The 19578-nt window shown below is 34.5% G+C and overlaps 3 protein-coding genes across 3 annotated transcripts; all 3 read right to left on the reverse strand.

Moving 5' to 3' along the window:
- Positions 1–2028: 2028 nt before the first annotated feature.
- LOC130677749 (uncharacterized) lies at positions 2029–3609 on the reverse strand. Its single transcript, XM_057484602.1, has one exon. The coding sequence runs from the start codon at positions 3607–3609 to the stop codon at positions 2029–2031; it is 1581 nt and encodes a 526-aa protein (XP_057340585.1).
- A 131-nt stretch (positions 3610–3740) lies between these two features.
- LOC130677750 (uncharacterized) lies at positions 3741–5036 on the reverse strand. The gene has a single exon (XM_057484603.1). The coding sequence runs from the start codon at positions 5034–5036 to the stop codon at positions 3741–3743; it is 1296 nt and encodes a 431-aa protein (XP_057340586.1).
- Positions 5037–5154: 118 nt separating this feature from the next.
- On the reverse strand, positions 5155–5712 carry LOC130677751 (uncharacterized). The gene has a single exon (XM_057484604.1). It carries the CDS (start codon positions 5710–5712, stop codon positions 5155–5157), a length of 558 nt encoding a protein of 185 aa, XP_057340587.1.
- Positions 5713–19578: the final 13866 nt, after the last annotated feature.

Genomic DNA, 19578 nt, shown 5'->3' on the forward strand with positions numbered 1-19578 from the left:
AGGTTTCTGAATTCTTTCCTGATCATGCAGCAGAACATAAACCCGATCGGGTGATTAACTGTCGACCCGATTATTTACCCGACCGGGCTCTTTTACCGGGGCCATCTCAAAACGCATTACATTCTAGTCGGGCTAATAATCGGGGCGATTTCTCGGGCCCTTATTTCAAATCGGGCAAATTATATGAAGCCTGGTCAGGTACCCGGAATCATTTCTACCAGGGTTTGATAATAACTTTAGGTAAAATTAATAACAAGGCTTTTAAAGTTTTCTGTAGCCTAAGAATTTATAATACGCTAATATTTTTAATACATGATTGATATTGTCAGAAACGAAACGTCTAATCCAAGTTTTTATTCACTTTGCTAGTGCAATAAGAATAGTATAGATTTTTCACGTTAACCGTAGCAGCTTAAAATAGAGCAGGCCAATTTGAATTATGAGAAAATTAACAATTTTATTAAGATCAAATTTGATAGCACGTAATATTTTATTGTTGAAAGTAATAATTTTTTATTTTTTGAAAACAATATAGCAAGTAATAAATTACAGGAAGGTTTTTATATATAAATTTTTCCATTAAATTTTGAGTTATTGACGTATATAATATGTAATATGCATCAGATATAGTGCAAAAATTAGTATCTTATGCTGTGACGAATTAAATTTCATACTGCAAATTTTTTTATTAAAAATTTTCGTAGCATCGTTTTATTGCATTCCAACTGTAGTTTGTATAAATTTTTTAATCAAGACAGAAAATTTTCGTAGTTTAGTAGTAGATAAAACAGATACAGCATTAACCAAAAACAGGATCCGAAAAATTTCTAGATGTTACTAATCCCGTGATGGTCTAGAATATCCAGTCGAAAATTAGATGTCTATTCATTTTCGTTAAGTTGCAGTAACTTAAGCCTATGTAACTTCTGGCTGCACAACTAAATATCAACATCAAAAATATTCATCAGACATAAAATCCAAGACAAATTTTAGAATATTTTGCACGTATTTGGCGTTCATTTCAGGCAATTTTTAGAAATTTTATATCTTGTGTATATTCATTTATTGATTTGTCAATTTTTTGTTATGGTCTTGTTGAATTGAAAACAAAAAGTTGAATAATTGCTACTTTTCTATTAGGCTCGGAATAAATTTTTTTTTTTTTTTCAATATAAAAAAAGTTATCCATTTGTTGTTACTTAAATAGTTTTAATTACTTGAACGTTTTTTTTAAAATAAAAATTTAAATTGATATCATAGTTTTTCTAGTCCAAAAAGACACTGTAGATGGCACTTTTCAATTGTTTCTCGCAGATACTCGTGAAACGTATAGTTTCAATATATAACATTTTGTAGACAGACGTTGTTTAAATAATTAATAACTAATTAATTATTAAGTGAGAGGATGAGAGGATCTGGTGTGTGTGAACTGGCGGGAAATGAATAAATTTATTTAACACTGCGATTGGAATTAATAAACACTATTAATATTTTATTTACAATATATACACTGTATGAGAATTGTTTGTGATGAAAATTGCAATTAATTTATTTTATAAATGTTTATTTCATGAGAAATTCACTCGCGATCAACACGTGGCCAAGATGGCGTCGAGGCGCGAAGAGTGCCGATACACGAGGTGATGCTAATTAATGCCAAATTCTACTGAAATAAATAATGAGACCAAAAATAATGCAATTAATAATTATTGTAAATTATTATGAGTAAAAAGCACTGAGAACTTTAACGAGAACGCAACGGATTATAATGATACGAGAAGATTTATGAGAGCACGAGGCGTCAGCCATGAAATCACTGTAACTATAAGAAAGAGAGAGAGCGTCGGAAGTGTGAGAGAGACAGCGCATCCGTCTTCTTCATCCCCACTCTAGCGGTCCCTTGAATGAGAATGCGACTAGCGGAGCCGCCTATAGTTGATGATTGATCGGTAATGCCGCCGATAAGATATCGACGGTGAGCATGGAATTGATGAGCGCGGGAGATTTGAACATTCTCCCCGCCTTCTCCTACTCGTTGGAGAAGTGAGACAGTTTATGAGAATCTTCCGTGGTAGATGAGACGGGCAATAGCACTAGTTTGCTTATTGGCCTTTTGAGAGTGGTTGATGCAGTTTTGAAAGTAACCACTCTGATGAGACCATCGGCACCGGGATGTAGTTGGATGACACGGGCGAGCGGCCATTTTGTTAGTGGATACCGCTCGTCTGAGAGCAAAACAAGTGATCCAACAGTGATGTCGTGATGAGAGGTATTCCACTTTGAGATTGATTGATGAGATTGTAAGCATTCTGTAGACCACCGGTCCCAGAAATGCTGTAAGCGTTCTTGAATATGTTGCAGATGAGATAATCTCGAGGTTGAGATTGCGGTGAGATTAAGTTCCGGAATGGTATTGATGGCAGCACCTCGGATGAAATGTCCGGGCGTGAGAGCAGTGAGATCGTCCGGATCCTCTGAGAGTGCGCTGAGAGGACGAGAATTGAGAACTGCTTCAACTTGGATGAGAAAAGTTGAGAAATCTTCGTAGGTGAGAAATGTGTCAGCAATGGTTCGCTGAAGATGATATTTTATTGATTTTACTGCAGCCTCCCATTTTCCTCCCATATGAGGAGCCCTAGGTGGGTTGAAAGACCACTGGGTTCCATCATTGGCGAGATGCTGCTGTAGATGAGATGATTCCTTGAGAGCGCCGGTGAGAAGTTGCTTGAGAATGAGGTCAGCACCCTTAAAGTTTGTTCCACAGTCACTTCGAAGGGTGCGGCAAATTCCCCGTCTGCTAGTGAAACGGCGGAATGCCTTGAGAAAGCCTTCACTGGAGTAGTCAGTGACAACCTCCAAATGAACGGCTGATGTTGAGAGGCAGACAAAGACAGCGATCCAGCCCTTATAGCATCTGGTACCGCGTCCTTGAAAGAACTTCAGAGACACTGGACCGGCGTAGTCGACTCCAGTGTTCTCGAAGACGAGAGATGGTGAGACCCGATGAGATGGAAGTTGACCCATGAGCTGTTGAGATCTGACTCCCCGCATTCGTGCGTAGGTGAGACAGCGATGTATGAAGTTTTTAATTGGAGCTCGTCCACCAATTATCCAACACTTCTTTCGAACATGAGATAAGGTAAGCTGGGTACCTCCGTGCAAGGTGCGTAGATGAGAGTCTGAGATGATGAGACGTGAGAGCATACAATCCTTAGGAAGGATTGCTGGATGCTTGCTGTCAGCATCCAATGCTGAATTTTGAAGACGTCCACCGACTCGGATTACACCAGCTTGATCGATGAATGCGGTGAGACGCGTGAAACAGTGAGATTTCTTGAGAGTGGTACCTTGAGATAATACTGAGATTTCTGATGAGAAATATTCCTGCTGTGTTGATTTGATCCAATGAATGAGAGATGATTGTAATTCAGCAGGTGTGAGAGGTGAGATGCTGAGAGATGAACCAGGTACTTTCTTAAAACATGAGGTTGCTCTGAATACTGTTGCCGTACGCCGTAGTAGAGCTGTGAGTGTAGTCCATGAGTGAATGAGAGATGATAGTGGCATGAGAGGTGGACTAGTTGAGACATGAGACTTGCAGGGTCTCATTTCTGAGGTTACTTGCTCTGGTTTATCTGCTGCTGAGCTGAGAACATGATGAGATGGCCATTGAGAGGGAGGATCAGCTAGCCAGCTGGGTCCTGACCACCATAACTGATGGTTGATGAGCTGAGATGCTATTAGACCCCTGGATGCACAGTCAGCAGGGTTCTGTTTTCCTGAGATGTATCTCCAGTGTGCATCTGGAGAATGTTGCTGGATCGCTTCAACTCGATTCTTGACGAATTCTTTCCATCTTGTTGGTTCACTGGTAACCCAAGCAAGTGTTGTTGATGAGTCGGTCCACAAGTAAGTTGGAACATGAGATAATTGAAGCGTAGATGAGACATGAGAAGCCAGTTTTGAGAGCAATAATGCAGCTGAGAGTTCAAGTCGAGGAATTGTGAGACGTTTGAGTGGTGCGACTTTAGTTTTAGAGCAGATGAGAGAGATGCTAGTCTGTTCGCCAGGTTGCAGACTCTGAGATATATCACAGCAGACATTGCAGCTTGAGATGCTTCAGAAAACCCGTGAATCTCGATGCCAGATGTATTGGGGATGAGATTGATCCATCGAGGAATTCTGAGATGAGACAGTTGAGGTAATTCATCGCGGAAAGTTGTCCATCGATGAACTAGCTCTGGTGAGAGAGAATCATCCCAGTCAACCTTTTGTAGCCAAAGGTCCTGGATGATGATCTTTGCCTTTACGATTACTGGTGAGATTAAACCCAGAAGGTCAAATAGCTGAGCAGCCTCTGAGGTGATAGTGCGCTTGGTGATGCTGAGAGTATGAGAAGTCTTGCCGGTGAATGTGAGAACGTCTTCTTGACAATTCCATGAGAGACCCAAGATCTTTGAGATGTTGTCTGAGAATGAATGAGAATCTTCTGGACTGAGTGATGATGAGATTTTGCTGAACTGAGGGTGGTTGCTCTTCCATTTAGCTAGTGGAAAGCAACCTAAATTGCAAAGCGCTTCGACATTATTTGCAATGTCGTTGAGATCGCTGAGATTGTCGGCACCGCCGCCGATGTCGTCGACGTAGCTGCCCTTTTGAAAGGGTTCCACTGCTAGTGGATATTGAGACCCTTCGTCGATGAGAAGTTGTTTGAGAGCTCGGCCAGCAAGATATGGTGCTGGTCGAGTGCTATTTGTGACGGTGTTGAGTTGATAAGCCACAGTGAGACCATTTTCAGTCCAGAGAATGCGCTGATAATCCCTGTCATCAGGGTGAATGAGAACTTGACGAAACATCTTCACGATGTCCGTCAAAAAGATGAATCTGTGACTTCTGAGGTACAGCAGTACATCACAGATCTTTGATTGCAGGCTTGGGCCGATATGTAAGTGATCGTTGAGAGAACTGGCTGATGATGTCTTGCTCGAACCATTGAACACGACCCTCAACTTGGTAGTTTTGCTGTCCTCGCGCATAACGCAATGATGAGGTAAGTAATATACATGAGATGGTTCAGGCGATGATGATGAGACTCGAGTCATGTGTCCAAGTGATTCATACTCGTTGAGAAAGGTAGTATATTGCCCTTGAAGTTCAGGGTTTTGAGAAAGACGCTTCATGAGACGGTTGAGACAGCGATGATGATTTGAATGGTAAACGGACGATGTATCGTCCTGATGCATCTCGAGAATGAGTGGTTAGGAAGTGAGCTTCACACTCAGCTTCCTCGACTGTGAGAGTTTCGTTGCAGGATTCTGGAACTTCTTCAAGTTCCCAGAACTTGGTGAGAGAGTCGTGCAGTTGAGCATTTGAGATGATATGATGAGACAGGCTAGGTGAATGATGAGATTGTTCATGGACTGGGCCGAGAATCGTCCAGCCGAGCATGGTTTGCATGGCAATTGGTTCTGAAGAACTTCCTGCTCTGAGACCAGGTCGTATGATTCGACCATAGAAGTCTGCGCCGATGAGAAGGTCAATGGTGCCAGATTTGTAGAAGTCTGGGTCGGCGAGTTCTAGATCCGTAATATGAGACCATTGCGTTGGTGAGATTGAGACTGATGGTATCTGTGCTGTGATTTTCTTGAGAATGTGTGCGTTGAGGTATGCGTGTTCTGATGAGATGGTCGACTGCAGTGTGAATGAGACCATGCCTGAGGTTTTCTCTGATGAGATATTGCCAACTCCTTGCAAAGGTATGTTGCATGGCTGAGAGATGAGACTGCAAGTGCGAACAGCAGCTTGAGAAATCAGAGTAAGTTCTGATCCAGGATCAATGAGAACTCTGATTCGATGAGACGAGCCTGATTGATGAGAGATGAGAGCATGTAATGTTGCCAGCAGCACTATCGGTCGAGATGTCACATGCTTGTGATCTGGAGCACGGCTGATGGCAGATGAGATGAAAGCTGCTGCTTGAGAATAGCAAAATTGTTATTGTTGAGAAGTTTGCTGCTGAGCTTCTGGATGAGATGCAGGTGGTGATGAGACTTGCTGCGTTTCAGCAGCTGCTGCAGGTGGCTTCTTGGTCAGCCTCATGAGACGCGAGTAGTGCAGCATGGAGTGATGAGGCTCGTCGCACTCTTTGCAACGGCGACGGTCCTTAGTTTTACAATTTTCGAAACTGTGGTCGCCTAGACAGTTTCGACAGAGATGAGAATACGCTGCGAGCTGGAATCGTTCATCCGGAGACATTGCCTGGAATCTCGGGCATCCGACGATGAAATGATTGCCCTCACAGCAATGACAGTAGTCCGATTTAAATGAGAGCGTGCTTTTGGGCAGTGCAGGATGAGACTGTGCAGTGTTTGATTGAGATCTTGGCGGATTTCTTGCTGGTGGATGAGAACGCGTTGATGCTTGATGAGACTGAGACTGCGTTGACTGAGATTGCTGATGTTGCTGAAATGGAGGTGCAGTTGCGACGTGTACTTGAGCTGCTGCGGTACGAGGTTTGGTACCCAGGTGGTTACGTGAGTCATGAGATGGCTTGCGAGGTGAGACCCCACCCTCCATGGCTTCACGAGCTCTGGCGCGACCAGTGAGGAAGGTACGCAGGTCCTCATAGCTTGGGAACTCCGTTGACGTACCCAAATGTACTTCCCAGGCCTCGCGTAATGAGATGTCCAGTTTTTGGACAATGAGATGAACCAGGATCTGGTCCCAGTGCTCGGTGGGCGATCCCAGAGCTTTGAGAGCTTGCACTGCCTCGTTGGCAGTGTTAATGATTGCCTTGAGCTGTTTGGCAGAGTTGCTGTCAGCTGGTCTGATGCTGAACAGCTTATCCAGCTGTGCCAAGATGAGAAGACGCTTGTTGTCATACTGCTGTACAACAGCGTCCCATGCAGAAGCAAATGAGTCTCCAGTGACTCTGATGTTGGCGATGAGACGAGCGGCATCACCCTCTAATGCCGATTTGAGGTGGTACATCTTCTCCACGGAAGTGAGAGATGTATTTTCGCCGATGATAGAGACAAACATGTCGTGGAAGTGTTTCCACTCTTGATATTTGCCTGAGAATTTCGGCACAGGGATAGTAGGGACATTAAGCCTACTTCCAGCTGGCACGATGAGACTGGAGTTGGCCAGGACACTGCCGTGTGAGGGCAGTGCTGCTTCCAACTCATGTATGCGATGAAGGAGAGCATCTTGAGCTCCTTGGAACATCTTGAGTGCCTTTTCAAAAGAACCATCGGTAAAATACTTATGTTCTACTGTCACGTCGGTCTTCGAAGAAAGTAATTTCTCGTGGTCTTCTGTAAATTTGCTCCAGTGCTGGGTGAGAAGGTCCAACTTTGCGTTGGCTGCACGCAATGAGAGCGATTCGATGATGCCAGCTTCAGCGGATGCCGCAACGGCGGTGAACACTGAGATTCGGTGCATTTGCAGCACAATTTTGTTCGCCACGGTAGCCATATCTGTAAATGAGATGAATGAGACACAAAAAAAATAAAATGCTCAATTAAGACTATTACTGAGACGTGGAACGAACTGACAATGCGATGTTGATTGTTGATGAGACACTGAGAACAATTGCAGATAGATGCAGATGAGAGATGCTGATGATACGCTGATTGATGAGAAGTAATTTATACACTAGACACTTCACATTAATTAATTTGCACTGTTGTGTCCCTTAATTAATTTCCACAAGTGCAGTACCACGTCCAGGGTACTCCGCAATGCACCTGTGTTGAAGTGAAGAATGTAAACTGCACAGATGTCACTTAGTGTCACTAATTTAAATAAATTTATTCGACCAATTCACACGATCCGGCTCGAAGGACCAAAAAATGTTTAAATAATTAATAACTAATTAATTATTAAGTGAGAGGATGAGAGGATCTGGTGTGTGTGAACTGGCGGGAAATGAATAAATTTATTTAACACTGCGATTGGAATTGATAAACACTATAAATATTTTATTTACAATATATACACTGTATGAGAATTGTTTGTGATGAGAATTGCAATTAATTTATTTTATAAATGCTTATTTCATGAGAAATTCACTCGCGATCAACACGTGGCCAAGATGGCGTCGAGGCGCGAAGAGTGCCGATACACAAGGTGATGCTAATTAATGCCAAATTCTACTGAAATAAATAATGAGACCAAAAATAATGCAATTAATAATTATTGTGAATTATTATGAGTAAAAAGCACTGAGAACTTTAACGAGAACGCAACGGATTATAATGATACGAGAAGATTTATGAGAGCACGAGGCGTCAGCCATGAAATCACTGTAACTATAAGAAAGAGAGAGAGCGTCGGAAGTGTGAGAGAGACAGCGCATCCGTCTTTTTCATCCCCACTCTAGCGGTCCCTTGAATGAGAATGCGACTAGCAGAGCCACCTATAGTTGATGATTGATCGGTAATTCCGCCGATAAGATATCGACGGTGAGAATGGAATTGATGAGCGCGGAAGATTTGAACAGACGTTGATGGGCACTTCGGACAAAGTCATGTTGGATGCCTAAAGGTTCTTTGCACGTAGCAGTCAATCAGGATACACAGGATCGACAAAATGCGCAAAAAAGGAAATCAACGTTTTACGCCTAGGAAATGGTTCTCAAAAGAAGAGAATCATTAGGCAAAAAATGACAATAAAAATAACAAACTGCCTGCAAAGAAGGGGTAGCTCTGATCGGGGGAAGCGTAATGCACTTCCATACTGGATCAGAAGTGTAGAAACACACTAGGCAACTGCTACTCCGTTACTCGACCAAAGGGAAGATGCCAAGGTCGAGTAATCCTTTTGTTTTTCATATATTTGATGAGATATAATTTTTTAATTTAAAATTATGACTTTTTTTTACGCTCATTATTGACAAAAAAAAAAAAAAAATTAAATCATTTACTCGTAATATGTATAATAAATTTTTTTTGCGAGGGTATATAATTATTTTTGTAAATAATTTTTCAACTTTGATAATAACTTTAGGTAAAATTAATAACAAGGCTTTTAAAGTTTTCTGTAGCCTAAGAATTTATAATACGCTAATATTTTTAATACATGATTGATATTGTCAGAAACGAAACGTCTAATCCAAGTTTTTATTCACTTTGCTAGTGCAATAAGAATAGTATAGATTTTTCACGTTAACCGTAGCAGCTTAAAATAGAGCAGGCGAATTTGAATTATGAGAAAATTAATAATTTTATTAAGATCAAATTTGATAGCACGTAATATTTTATCGTTGAAAGTAATAATTTTTTATTTTTTGAAAATAATATAGCAAGTAATAAATTACAGGAAGGTTTTTATATATAAATTTTTCCATTAAATTTTGAGTTATTGACGTATATAATATGTAATATGCATCAGATATAGTGCAAAAATTAGTATCTTATGCTGTGACAAATTAAATTTCATACTGCAAATTTTTTTATTAAAAATTTTCGTAGCATCGTTTTATTGCATTCCAACTGTAGTTTGTATGAATTTTTTAATCATGACAGAAAATTTTCGTAGTTTAGTAGTAGATAAAACAGATACAGCATTAACCAAAAACAGGATCCGAAAAATTTCTAGATGTTACTAATCCCGTGATGGTCTAGAATATCCAGTCGAAAATTAGATGTCTATTCATTTTCGTTAAGTTGCAGTAACTTAAGCCTATGTAACTTTTAGCTGCACAACTAAATATCAACATCAAAAATATTCATCAGACATAAAATCCAAGACAAATTTTAGAATATTTTGCACGTATTTGGCGTTTATTTCAGGCAATTTTTGCAAATTTTATATCTTGTGTATATTCGTTTATTGATTTGTCAATTTTTTGTTATGGACTTGTTGAATTGAAAACAAAAAGTTGAATAATTGCTACTTTTCTATAAGGCTCGGAATAAATTTTTTTTTTTTTTCAATAGAAAAAAAGTTATCCATTTGTTGTTACTTAAATAGTTTTAATTACTTGAACGTTTTTTTTAAAATAAAAATTTATATTGATATCATAGTTTTTCTAATACAAAAAGACACTGTAGATGGCACTTTTCAATTGTTTCTCGCAGATACTCGTGAAACGTATAGTTTCAATATATAACATTTTGTAGACAGACGTTGATGGGCACTTCGGACAAAGTCATGTTGGATGCCTAAAGGTTCTTTGCACGTAGCAGTCAATCAGGATACACAGGATCGATGAAATGCGCAAAAAAGGAAATCAACATCTTACGCCTAGGAAATGGTTCTCAAAAGAAGAGAATCATTAGGCAAAAAATGAGAATAAAAATAACAAACTGCCTGCAAAGAAGGGGTAGCTCTAATCGGGGGAAGCGTAATGCACTTCCATACTGGATCAGAAGTGTAGAAACACACTAGGCAACTGCTACTCCGTTACTCGACCAAAAGGAAGATGCCGAGGTCGAGTAATCCTTTTGTTTTTCATATATTTGATGAGATATAATTTTTTAATTTAAAATTATGACTTTTTTTTTACGCTAATTATTGACAAAAAAAAAAAAAATTAAATCATTTACTCGTAATATGTATAATAGATTTTTTTTACGAGGGTATATAATTATTTTTGTAAATAATTTTTCAACTTTGAAAATAACTTTAGGTAAAATTAATAACAAGGCTTTTAAAGTTTTCTGTAGCCTAAGAATTTATGATACGCTGATATTTTTATTACATGATTGATATTGTCAGAAACGAAACGTCTAATCCAAGTTTTTATTCACTTTGCTAGTGCAATAAGAATAGTATAGATTTTTCACGTTAACCGTAGCAGCTTAAAATAGAGCAGGCCAATTTGAATTATGAGAAAATTAATAATTTTATTAAGATCAAATTTGATAGCACGTAATATTTTATTGTTGAAAGTAATAATTTTTTATTTTTTGGAAATAATATAGCAAGTAATAAATTACAGGAAGGTTTTTATAGATAAATTTTTCCATTAAATTTTGAGTTATTGACGTATATAATATGTAATATGCATCAGATATAGTGCAAAAATTAGTATCTTATGCTGTGACAAATTAAATTTCATACTGCAAATTTTTTTATTAAAAATTTTCGTAGCATCGTTTTATTGCAATCCAACTGTAGTTTGTATAAATTTTTTAATCATGACAGAAAATTTTCGTAGTTTAGTAGTAGATAAAACAGATACAGCATTAACCAAAAACAGGATCCGAAAAATTTCTAGATGTTACTAATCCCGTGATGGTCTAGAATATCCAGTCGAAAATTAGATGTCAATTCATTTTCGTTAAGTTGCAGTAACTTAAGCCTATGTAACTTCTGGCTGCACAACTAAATATCAACATCAAAAATATTCATCAGACATGAAATCCAAGACAAATTTTAGAATATTTTGCACGTATTTGGCGTTTATTTCAGGCAATTTTTGCAAATTTTATATCTTGTGTATATTCGTTTATTGATTTGTCAATTTTTTGTTATGGACTTGTTGAATTGGAAACAATAAGTTGAATAATTGCTACTTTTCTATTAGGCTCGGAATAAATTTTTTTTGTTTTTTTCAATATAAAAAAAGTTATCCATTTGTTGTTACTTAAATAGTTTTAATTACTTGAACGTTTTTTTTAAAATGAAAATTTAAATTGATATTATAGTTTTTCTAATACAAAAAGACACTGTAGATGGCACTTTTCAATTCTTTCTCGCAGATACTCGTGAAACGTATAGTTTCAATATATAACATTTTGCAGACAGACGTTGATGGGCACTTCGGACAAAGTCATGTTGGATGCCTAAAGGTTCTTTGCACGTAGCAGTCAATCAGGATACACAGGATCGACAAAATGCGCAAAAAAGGGAATCAACGTCTTACGCCTAGGAAATGGTTCTCAAAAGAAGAGAATCATTAGGCAAAAAATGAGAATAAAAATAACAAACTGCCTGCAAAGAAGGGGTAGCTCTAATCGGGGGAAGCGTAATGCACTTCCATACTGGATCAGAAGTGTAGAAACACACTAGGCAACTGCTACTCCGTTACTCGACCAAAAGGAAGATGCCAAGGTCGAGTAATCCTTTTGTTTTTCATATATTTGATGAGATATAATTTTTTAATTTAAAATTATGACTTTTTTTTTACGCTAATTATTGACAAAAAAAAAAAAAATTAAATCATTTACTCGTAATATGTATAATAGATTTTGTTTACGAGGGTATATAATTATTTTTGTAAATAATTTTTCAACTTTGATAATAACTTTAGGTAAAATTAATAACAAGGCTTTTAAAGTTTTCTGTAGCCTAAGAATTTATGATACGCTGATATTTTTATTACATGATTGATATTGTCAGAAACGAAACGTCTAATCCAAGTTTTTATTCACTTTGCTAGTGCAATAAGAATAGTATAGATTTTTCACGTTAACCGTAGCAGCTTAAAATAGAGCAGGCCAATTTGAATTATGAGAAAATTAATAATTTTATTAAGATCAAATTTGATAGCACGTAATATTTTATTGTTGAAAGTAATAATTTTTTATTTTTTGAAAATAATATAGCAAGTAATAAATTACAGGAAGGTTATTATATATAAATTTTTCCATTAAATTTTGAGTTATTGACGTATATAATATGTAATATGCATCAGATATAGTGCAAAAATTAGTATCTTATGCTGTGACAAATTAAATTTCATACTGCAAATTTTTTTATTAAAAATTTTCGTAGCATCGTTTTATTGCATTCCAACTGTAGTTTGTATGAATTTTTTAATCATGACAGAAAATTTTCGTAGTTTAGTAGTAGATAAAACAGATACAGCATTAACCAAAAACAGGATCCGAAAAATTTCTAGATGTTACTAATCCCGTGATGGTCTAGAATATCCAGTCGAAAATTAGATGTCTATTCATTTTCGTTAAGTTGCAGTAACTTAAGCCTATGTAACTTTTAGCTGCACAACTAAATATCAACATCAAAAATATTCATCAGACATAAGATCCAAGACAAATTTTAGAATATTTTGCACGTATTTGGCGTTTATTTCAGGCTATTTTTGCAAATTTTATATCTTGTGTATATTCGTTTATTGATTTGTCAATTTTTTGTTATGGACTTGTTGAATTGAAAACAAAAAGTTGAATAATTGCTACTTTTCTATAAGGCTCGGAATAAATTTTTTTTTTTTTTCAATATAAAAAAAGTTATCCATTTGTTGTTACTTAAATAGTTTTAATTACTTGAACGTTTTTTTTAAAATGAAAATTTAAATTGATATTATAGTTTTTCTAATACAAAAAGACACTGTAGATGGCACTTTTCAATTCTTTCTCGCAGATACTCGTGAAACGTATAGTTTCAATATATAACATTTTGTAGACAGACGTTGATGGGCACTTCGGACAAAGTCATGTTGGATGCCTGAAGGTTCTTTGCACGTAGCAGTCAATCAGGATACACAGGATCGACAAAATGCGCAAAAAAGGGAATCAACGTCTTACGCCTAGGAAATGGTTCTCAAAAGAAGAGAATCATTAGGCAAAAAATGAGAATAAAAATAACAAACTGCCTGCAAAGAAGGGGTAGCTCTAATCGGGGGAAGCGTAATGCACTTCCATACTGGATCAGAAGTGTAGAAACACACTAGGCAACTGCTACTCCGTTACTCGACCAAAAGGAAGATGCCAAGGTCGAGTAATCCTTTTGTTTTTCATATATTTGATGAGATATAATTTTTTAATTTAAAATTATGACTTTTTTTTTACGCTAATTATTGACAAAAAAAAAAAAAATTAAATCATTTACTCGTAATATGTATAATAGATTTTTTTTACGAGGGTATATAATTATTTTTGTAAATAATTTTTCAACTTTGATAATAACTTTAGGTAAAATTAATAACAAGGCTTTTAAAGTTTTCTGTAGCCTAAGAATTTATGATACGCTGATATTTTTATTACATGATTGATATTGTCAGAAACGAAACGTCTAATCCAAGTTTTTATTCACTTTGCTAGTGCAATAAGAATAGTATAGATTTTTCACGTTAACCGTAGCAGCTTAAAATAGAGCAGGCCAATTTGAATTATGAGAAAATTAATAATTTTATTAAGATCAAATTTGATAGCACGTAATATTTTATTGTTGAAAGTAATAATTTTTTATTTTTTGAAAATAATATAGCAAGTAATAAATTACAGGAAGGTTTTTATATATAAATTTTTCCATTAAATTTTGAGTTATTGACGTATATAATATGTAATATGCATCAGATATAGTGCAAAAATTAGTATCTTATGCTGTGACAAATTAAATTTCATACTGCAAATTTTTTTATTAAAAATTTTCGTAGCATCGTTTTATTGCATTCCAACTGTAGTTTGTATAAATTTTTTAATCTTGACAGAAAATTTTCGTAGTTTAGTAGTAGATAAAACAGATACAGCATTAACCAAAAACAGGATCCGAAAAATTTCTAGATGTTACTAATCCCGTGATGGTCTAGAATATCCAGTCGAAAATTAGATGTCAATTCATTTTCGTTAAGTTGCAGTAACTTAAGCCTATGTAACTTCTGGCTGCACAACTAAATATCAACATCAAAAATATTCATCAGACATGAAATCCAAGACAAATTTTAGAATATTTAGCACGTATTTGGCGTTTATTTCAGGCAATTTTTGCAAATTTTATATCTTGTGTATATTCGTTTATTGATTTGTCAATTTTTTGTTATGGACTTGTTGAATTGGAAACAATAAGTTGAATAATTGCTACTTTTCTATTAGGCTCGGAATAAATTTTTTTTGTTTTTTTCAATATAAAAAAAGTTATCCATTTGTTGTTACTTAAATAGTTTTAATTACTTGAACGTTTTTTTTAAAATGAAAATTTAAATTGATATTATAGTTTTTCTAATACAAAAAGACACTGTAGATGGCACTTTTCAATTCTTTCTCGCAGATACTCGTGAAACGTATAGTTTCAATATATAACATTTTGCAGACAGACGTTGATGGGCACTTCGGACAAAGTCATGTTGGATGCCTAAAGGTTCTTTGCACGTAGCAGTCAATCAGGATACACAGGATCGACAAAATGCGCAAAAAAGGGAATCAACGTCTTACGCCTAGGAAATGGTTCTCAAAAGAAGAGAATCATTAGGCAAAAAATGAGAATAAAAATAACAAACTGCCTGCAAAGAAGGGGTAGCTCTAATCGGGGGAAGCGTAATGCACTTCCATACTGGATCAGAAGTGTAGAAACACACTAGGCAACTGCTACTCCGTTACTCGACCAAAAGGAAGATGCCAAGGTCGAGTAATCCTTTTGTTTTTCATATATTTGATGAGATATAATTTTTTAATTTAAAATTATGACTTTTTTTTTACGCTAATTATTGACAAAAAAAAAAAAAATTAAATCATTTACTCGTAATATGTATAATAGATTTTGTTTACGAGGGTATATAATTATTTTTGTAAATAATTTTTCAACTTTGATAATAACTTTAGGTAAAATTAATAACAAGGCTTTTAAAGTTTTCTGTAGCCTAAGAATTTATGATACGCTGATATTTTTATTACATGATTGATATTGTCAGAAACGAAACGTCTAATCCAAGTTTTTATTCACTTTGCTAGTGCAATCAGAATAGTATAGATTTTTCACGTTAACCGTAGCAGCTTAAAATAGAGCAGGCCAATTTGAATTATAAGAAAATTAATAATTTTATTAAGATCAAATTTGATAGCACGTAATATTTTATTGTTGAAAGTGATAATTTTTTATTTTTTAAAAATAATATAGCAAGTAATAAATTACAGGAAGGTTTCTATATATAAATTTTTCCATTAAATTTTGAGTTATTGACGTATATAATATGTAATATGCATCAGATATAGTGCAAAAATTAGTATCTTATGCTGTGACAAATTAAATTTCATACTGCAAATTTTTTTATTAAAAATTTTCGTAGCATCGTTTTATTGCATTCCAACTGTAGTTCGTATAAATTTTTTAATCATGACAGAAAATTTTCGTAGTTTAGTAGTAGATAAAACAGATACAGCATTAACCAAAAACAGGATCCAAAAAATTTCTAGATGTTAGTAATCCCGTGATGGTCTAGAATATCCAGTCGAAAATTAGATGTCTATTCATTTTCGTTAAGTTGCAGTAACTTAAGCCTATGTAACTTCTGGCTGCACAACTAAATATCAACATCAAAAATTTTCATCAGACATGAAATCCAAGACAAATTTTAGAATATTTTGCACGTATTTGGCGTTTATTTCAGGCAATTTTTGCAAATTTTATATCTTGTGTATATTCATTTATTGATTTGTCAATTTTTTGTTATGGACTTGTTGAATTGAAAACAAAAAGTTGAATAATTGCTACTTTTCTATGAGGCTCGGAATAAATTTGGTTTTTTTTTTCAATATAATAAAAGTTATCCATTTGTTGTTACTTAAATAGTTTTAATTACTTGAACGTTTTTTTTAAAGTAAAAATTTAAATTGATATCATAGTTTTTCTAATACAAAAAGACACTGTAGATGGCACTTTTCAATTGTTTCTCGCAGATACTCGTGAAACGTATAGTTTCAATATATAACATTTTGTAGACAGACGTTGATGGGCACTTCGGACAAAGTCATGTTGGATGCCTAAAGGTTCTTTGCACGTAGCAGTCAATCAGGATACACAGGATCGACAAAATGCGCAAAAAAGGGAATCAACGTCTTACGCCTAGGAAATGGTTCTCAAAAGAAGAGAATCATTAGGCAAAAAATGACAATAAAAATAACAAACTGCCTGCAAAGAAGGGGTAGCTCTAATCGGGGGAAGCGTAATGCACTTCCATACTGGATCAGAAGTGTAGAAACACACTAGGCAACTGCTACTCCGTTACTCGACCAAAAGGAAGATGCCAAGGTCGAGTAATCCTTTTGTTTTTCATATATTTGATGAGATATAATTTTTTAATTTAAAATTATGACTTTTTTTTTACGCTAATTATTGACAAAAAAAAAAAAAATTAAATCATTTACTCGTAATATGTATAATAGATTTTTTTTACGAGGGTATATAATTATTTTTGTAAATAATTTTTCAACTTTGATAATAACTTTAGGTAAAATTAATAACAAGGCTTTTAAAGTTTTCTGTAGCCTAAGAATTTATGATACGCTGATATTTTTATTACATGATTGATATTGTCAGAAACGAAACGTCTAATCCAAGTTTTTATTCACTTTGCTAGTGCAATAAGAATAGTATAGATTTTTCACGTTAACCGTAGCAGCTTAAAATAGAGCAGGCCAATTTGAATTATGAGAAAATTAATAATTTTATTAAGATCAAATTTGATAGCACGTAATATTTTATTGTTGAAAGTAATAATTTTTTATTTTTTGAAAATAATATAGCAAGTAATAAATTACAGGAAGGTTTTTATATATAAATTTTTCCATTAAATTTTGAGTTATTGACGTATATAATATGTAATATGCATCAGATATAGTGCAAAAATTAGTATCTTATGCTGTGACAAATTAAATTTCATACTGCAAATTTTTTTATTAAAAATTTTCGTAGCATCGTTTTATTGCATTCCAACTGTAGTTTGTATAAATTTTTTAATCTTGACAGAAAATTTTCGTAGTTTAGTAGTAGATAAAACAGATACAGCATTAACCAAAAACAGGATCCGAAAAATTTCTAGATGTTACTAATCCCGTGATGGTCTAGAATATCCAGTCGAAAATTAGATGTCAATTCATTTTCGTTAAGTTGCAGTAACTTAAGCCTATGTAACTTCTGGCTGCACAACTAAATATCAACATCAAAAATATTCATCAGACATGAAATCCAAGACAAATTTTAGAATATTTAGCACGTATTTGGCGTTTATTTCAGGCAATTTTTGCAAATTTTATATCTTGTGTATATTCGTTTATTGATTTGTCAATTTTTTGTTATGGACTTGTTGAATTGGAAACAATAAGTTGAATAATTGCTACTTTTCTATTAGGCTCGGAATAAATTTTTTTTGTTTTTTTCAATATAAAAAAAGTTATCCATTTGTTGTTACTTAAATAGTTTTAATTACTTGAACGTTTTTTTTAAAATGAAAATTTAAATTGATATTATAGTTTTTCTAATACAAAAAGACACTGTAGATGGCACTTTTCAATTCTTTCTCGCAGATACTCGTGAAACGTATAGTTTCAATATATAACATTTTGCAGACAGACGTTGATGGGCACTTCGGACAAAGTCATGTTGGATGCCTAAAGGTTCTTTGCACGTAGCAGTCAATCAGGATACACAGGATCGACAAAATGCGCAAAAAAGGGAATCAACGTCTTACGCCTAGGAAATGGTTCTCAAAAGAAGAGAATCATTAGGCAAAAAATGAGAATAAAAATAACAAACTGCCTGCAAAGAAGGGGTAGCTCTAATCGGGGGAAGCGTAATGCACTTCCATACTGGATCAGAAGTGTAGAAACACACTAGGCAACTGCTACTCCGTTACTCGACCAAAAGGAAGATGCCAAGGTCGAGTAATCCTTTCGTTTTTCATATATTTGATGAGATATAATTTTTTAATTTAAAATTATGACTTTTTTTTTACGCTAATTATTGACAAAAAAAAAAAAAATTAAATCATTTACTCGTAATATGTATAATAGATTTTGTTTACGAGGGTATATAATTATTTTTGTAAATAATTTTTCAACTTTGATAATAACTTTAGGTAAAATTAATAACAAGGCTTTTAAAGTTTTCTGTAGCCTAAGAATTTATGATACGCTGATATTTTTATTACATGATTGATATTGTCAGAAACGAAACGTCTAATCCAAGTTTTTATTCACTTTGCTAGTGCAATCAGAATAGTATAGATTTTTCACGTTAACCGTAGCAGCTTAAAATAGAGCAGGCCAATTTGAATTATAAGAAAATTAATAATTTTATTAAGATCAAATTTGATAGCACGTAATATTTTATTGTTGAAAGTGATAATTTTTTATTTTTTAAAAATAATATAGCAAGTAATAAATTACAGGAAGGTTTCTATATATAAATTTTTCCATTAAATTTTGAGTTATTGACGTATATAATATGTAATATGCATCAGATATAGTGCAAAAATTAGTATCTTATGCTGTGACAAATTAAATTTCATACTGCAAATTTTTTTATTAAAAATTTTCGTAGCATCGTTTTATTGCATTCCAACTGTAGTTCGTATAAATTTTTTAATCATGACAGAAAATTTTCGTAGTTTAGTAGTAGATAAAACAGATACAGCATTAACCAAAAACAGGATCCAAAAAATTTCTAGATGTTACTAATCCCGTGATGGTCTAGAATATCCAGTCGAAAATTAGATGTCTATTCATTTTCGTTAAGTTGCAGTAACTTAAGCCTATGTAACTTCTGGCTGCACAACTAAATATCAACATCAAAAATTTTCATCAGACATGAAATCCAAGACAAATTTTAGAATATTTTGCACGTATTTGGCGTTTATTTCAGGCAATTTTTGCAAATTTTATATCTTGTGTATAT

Source organism: Microplitis mediator, chromosome 11 (genome assembly GCF_029852145.1).
Source record: "Microplitis mediator isolate UGA2020A chromosome 11, iyMicMedi2.1, whole genome shotgun sequence".
NCBI classification, from domain to species: Eukaryota; Metazoa; Arthropoda; class Insecta; order Hymenoptera; family Braconidae; genus Microplitis; species Microplitis mediator.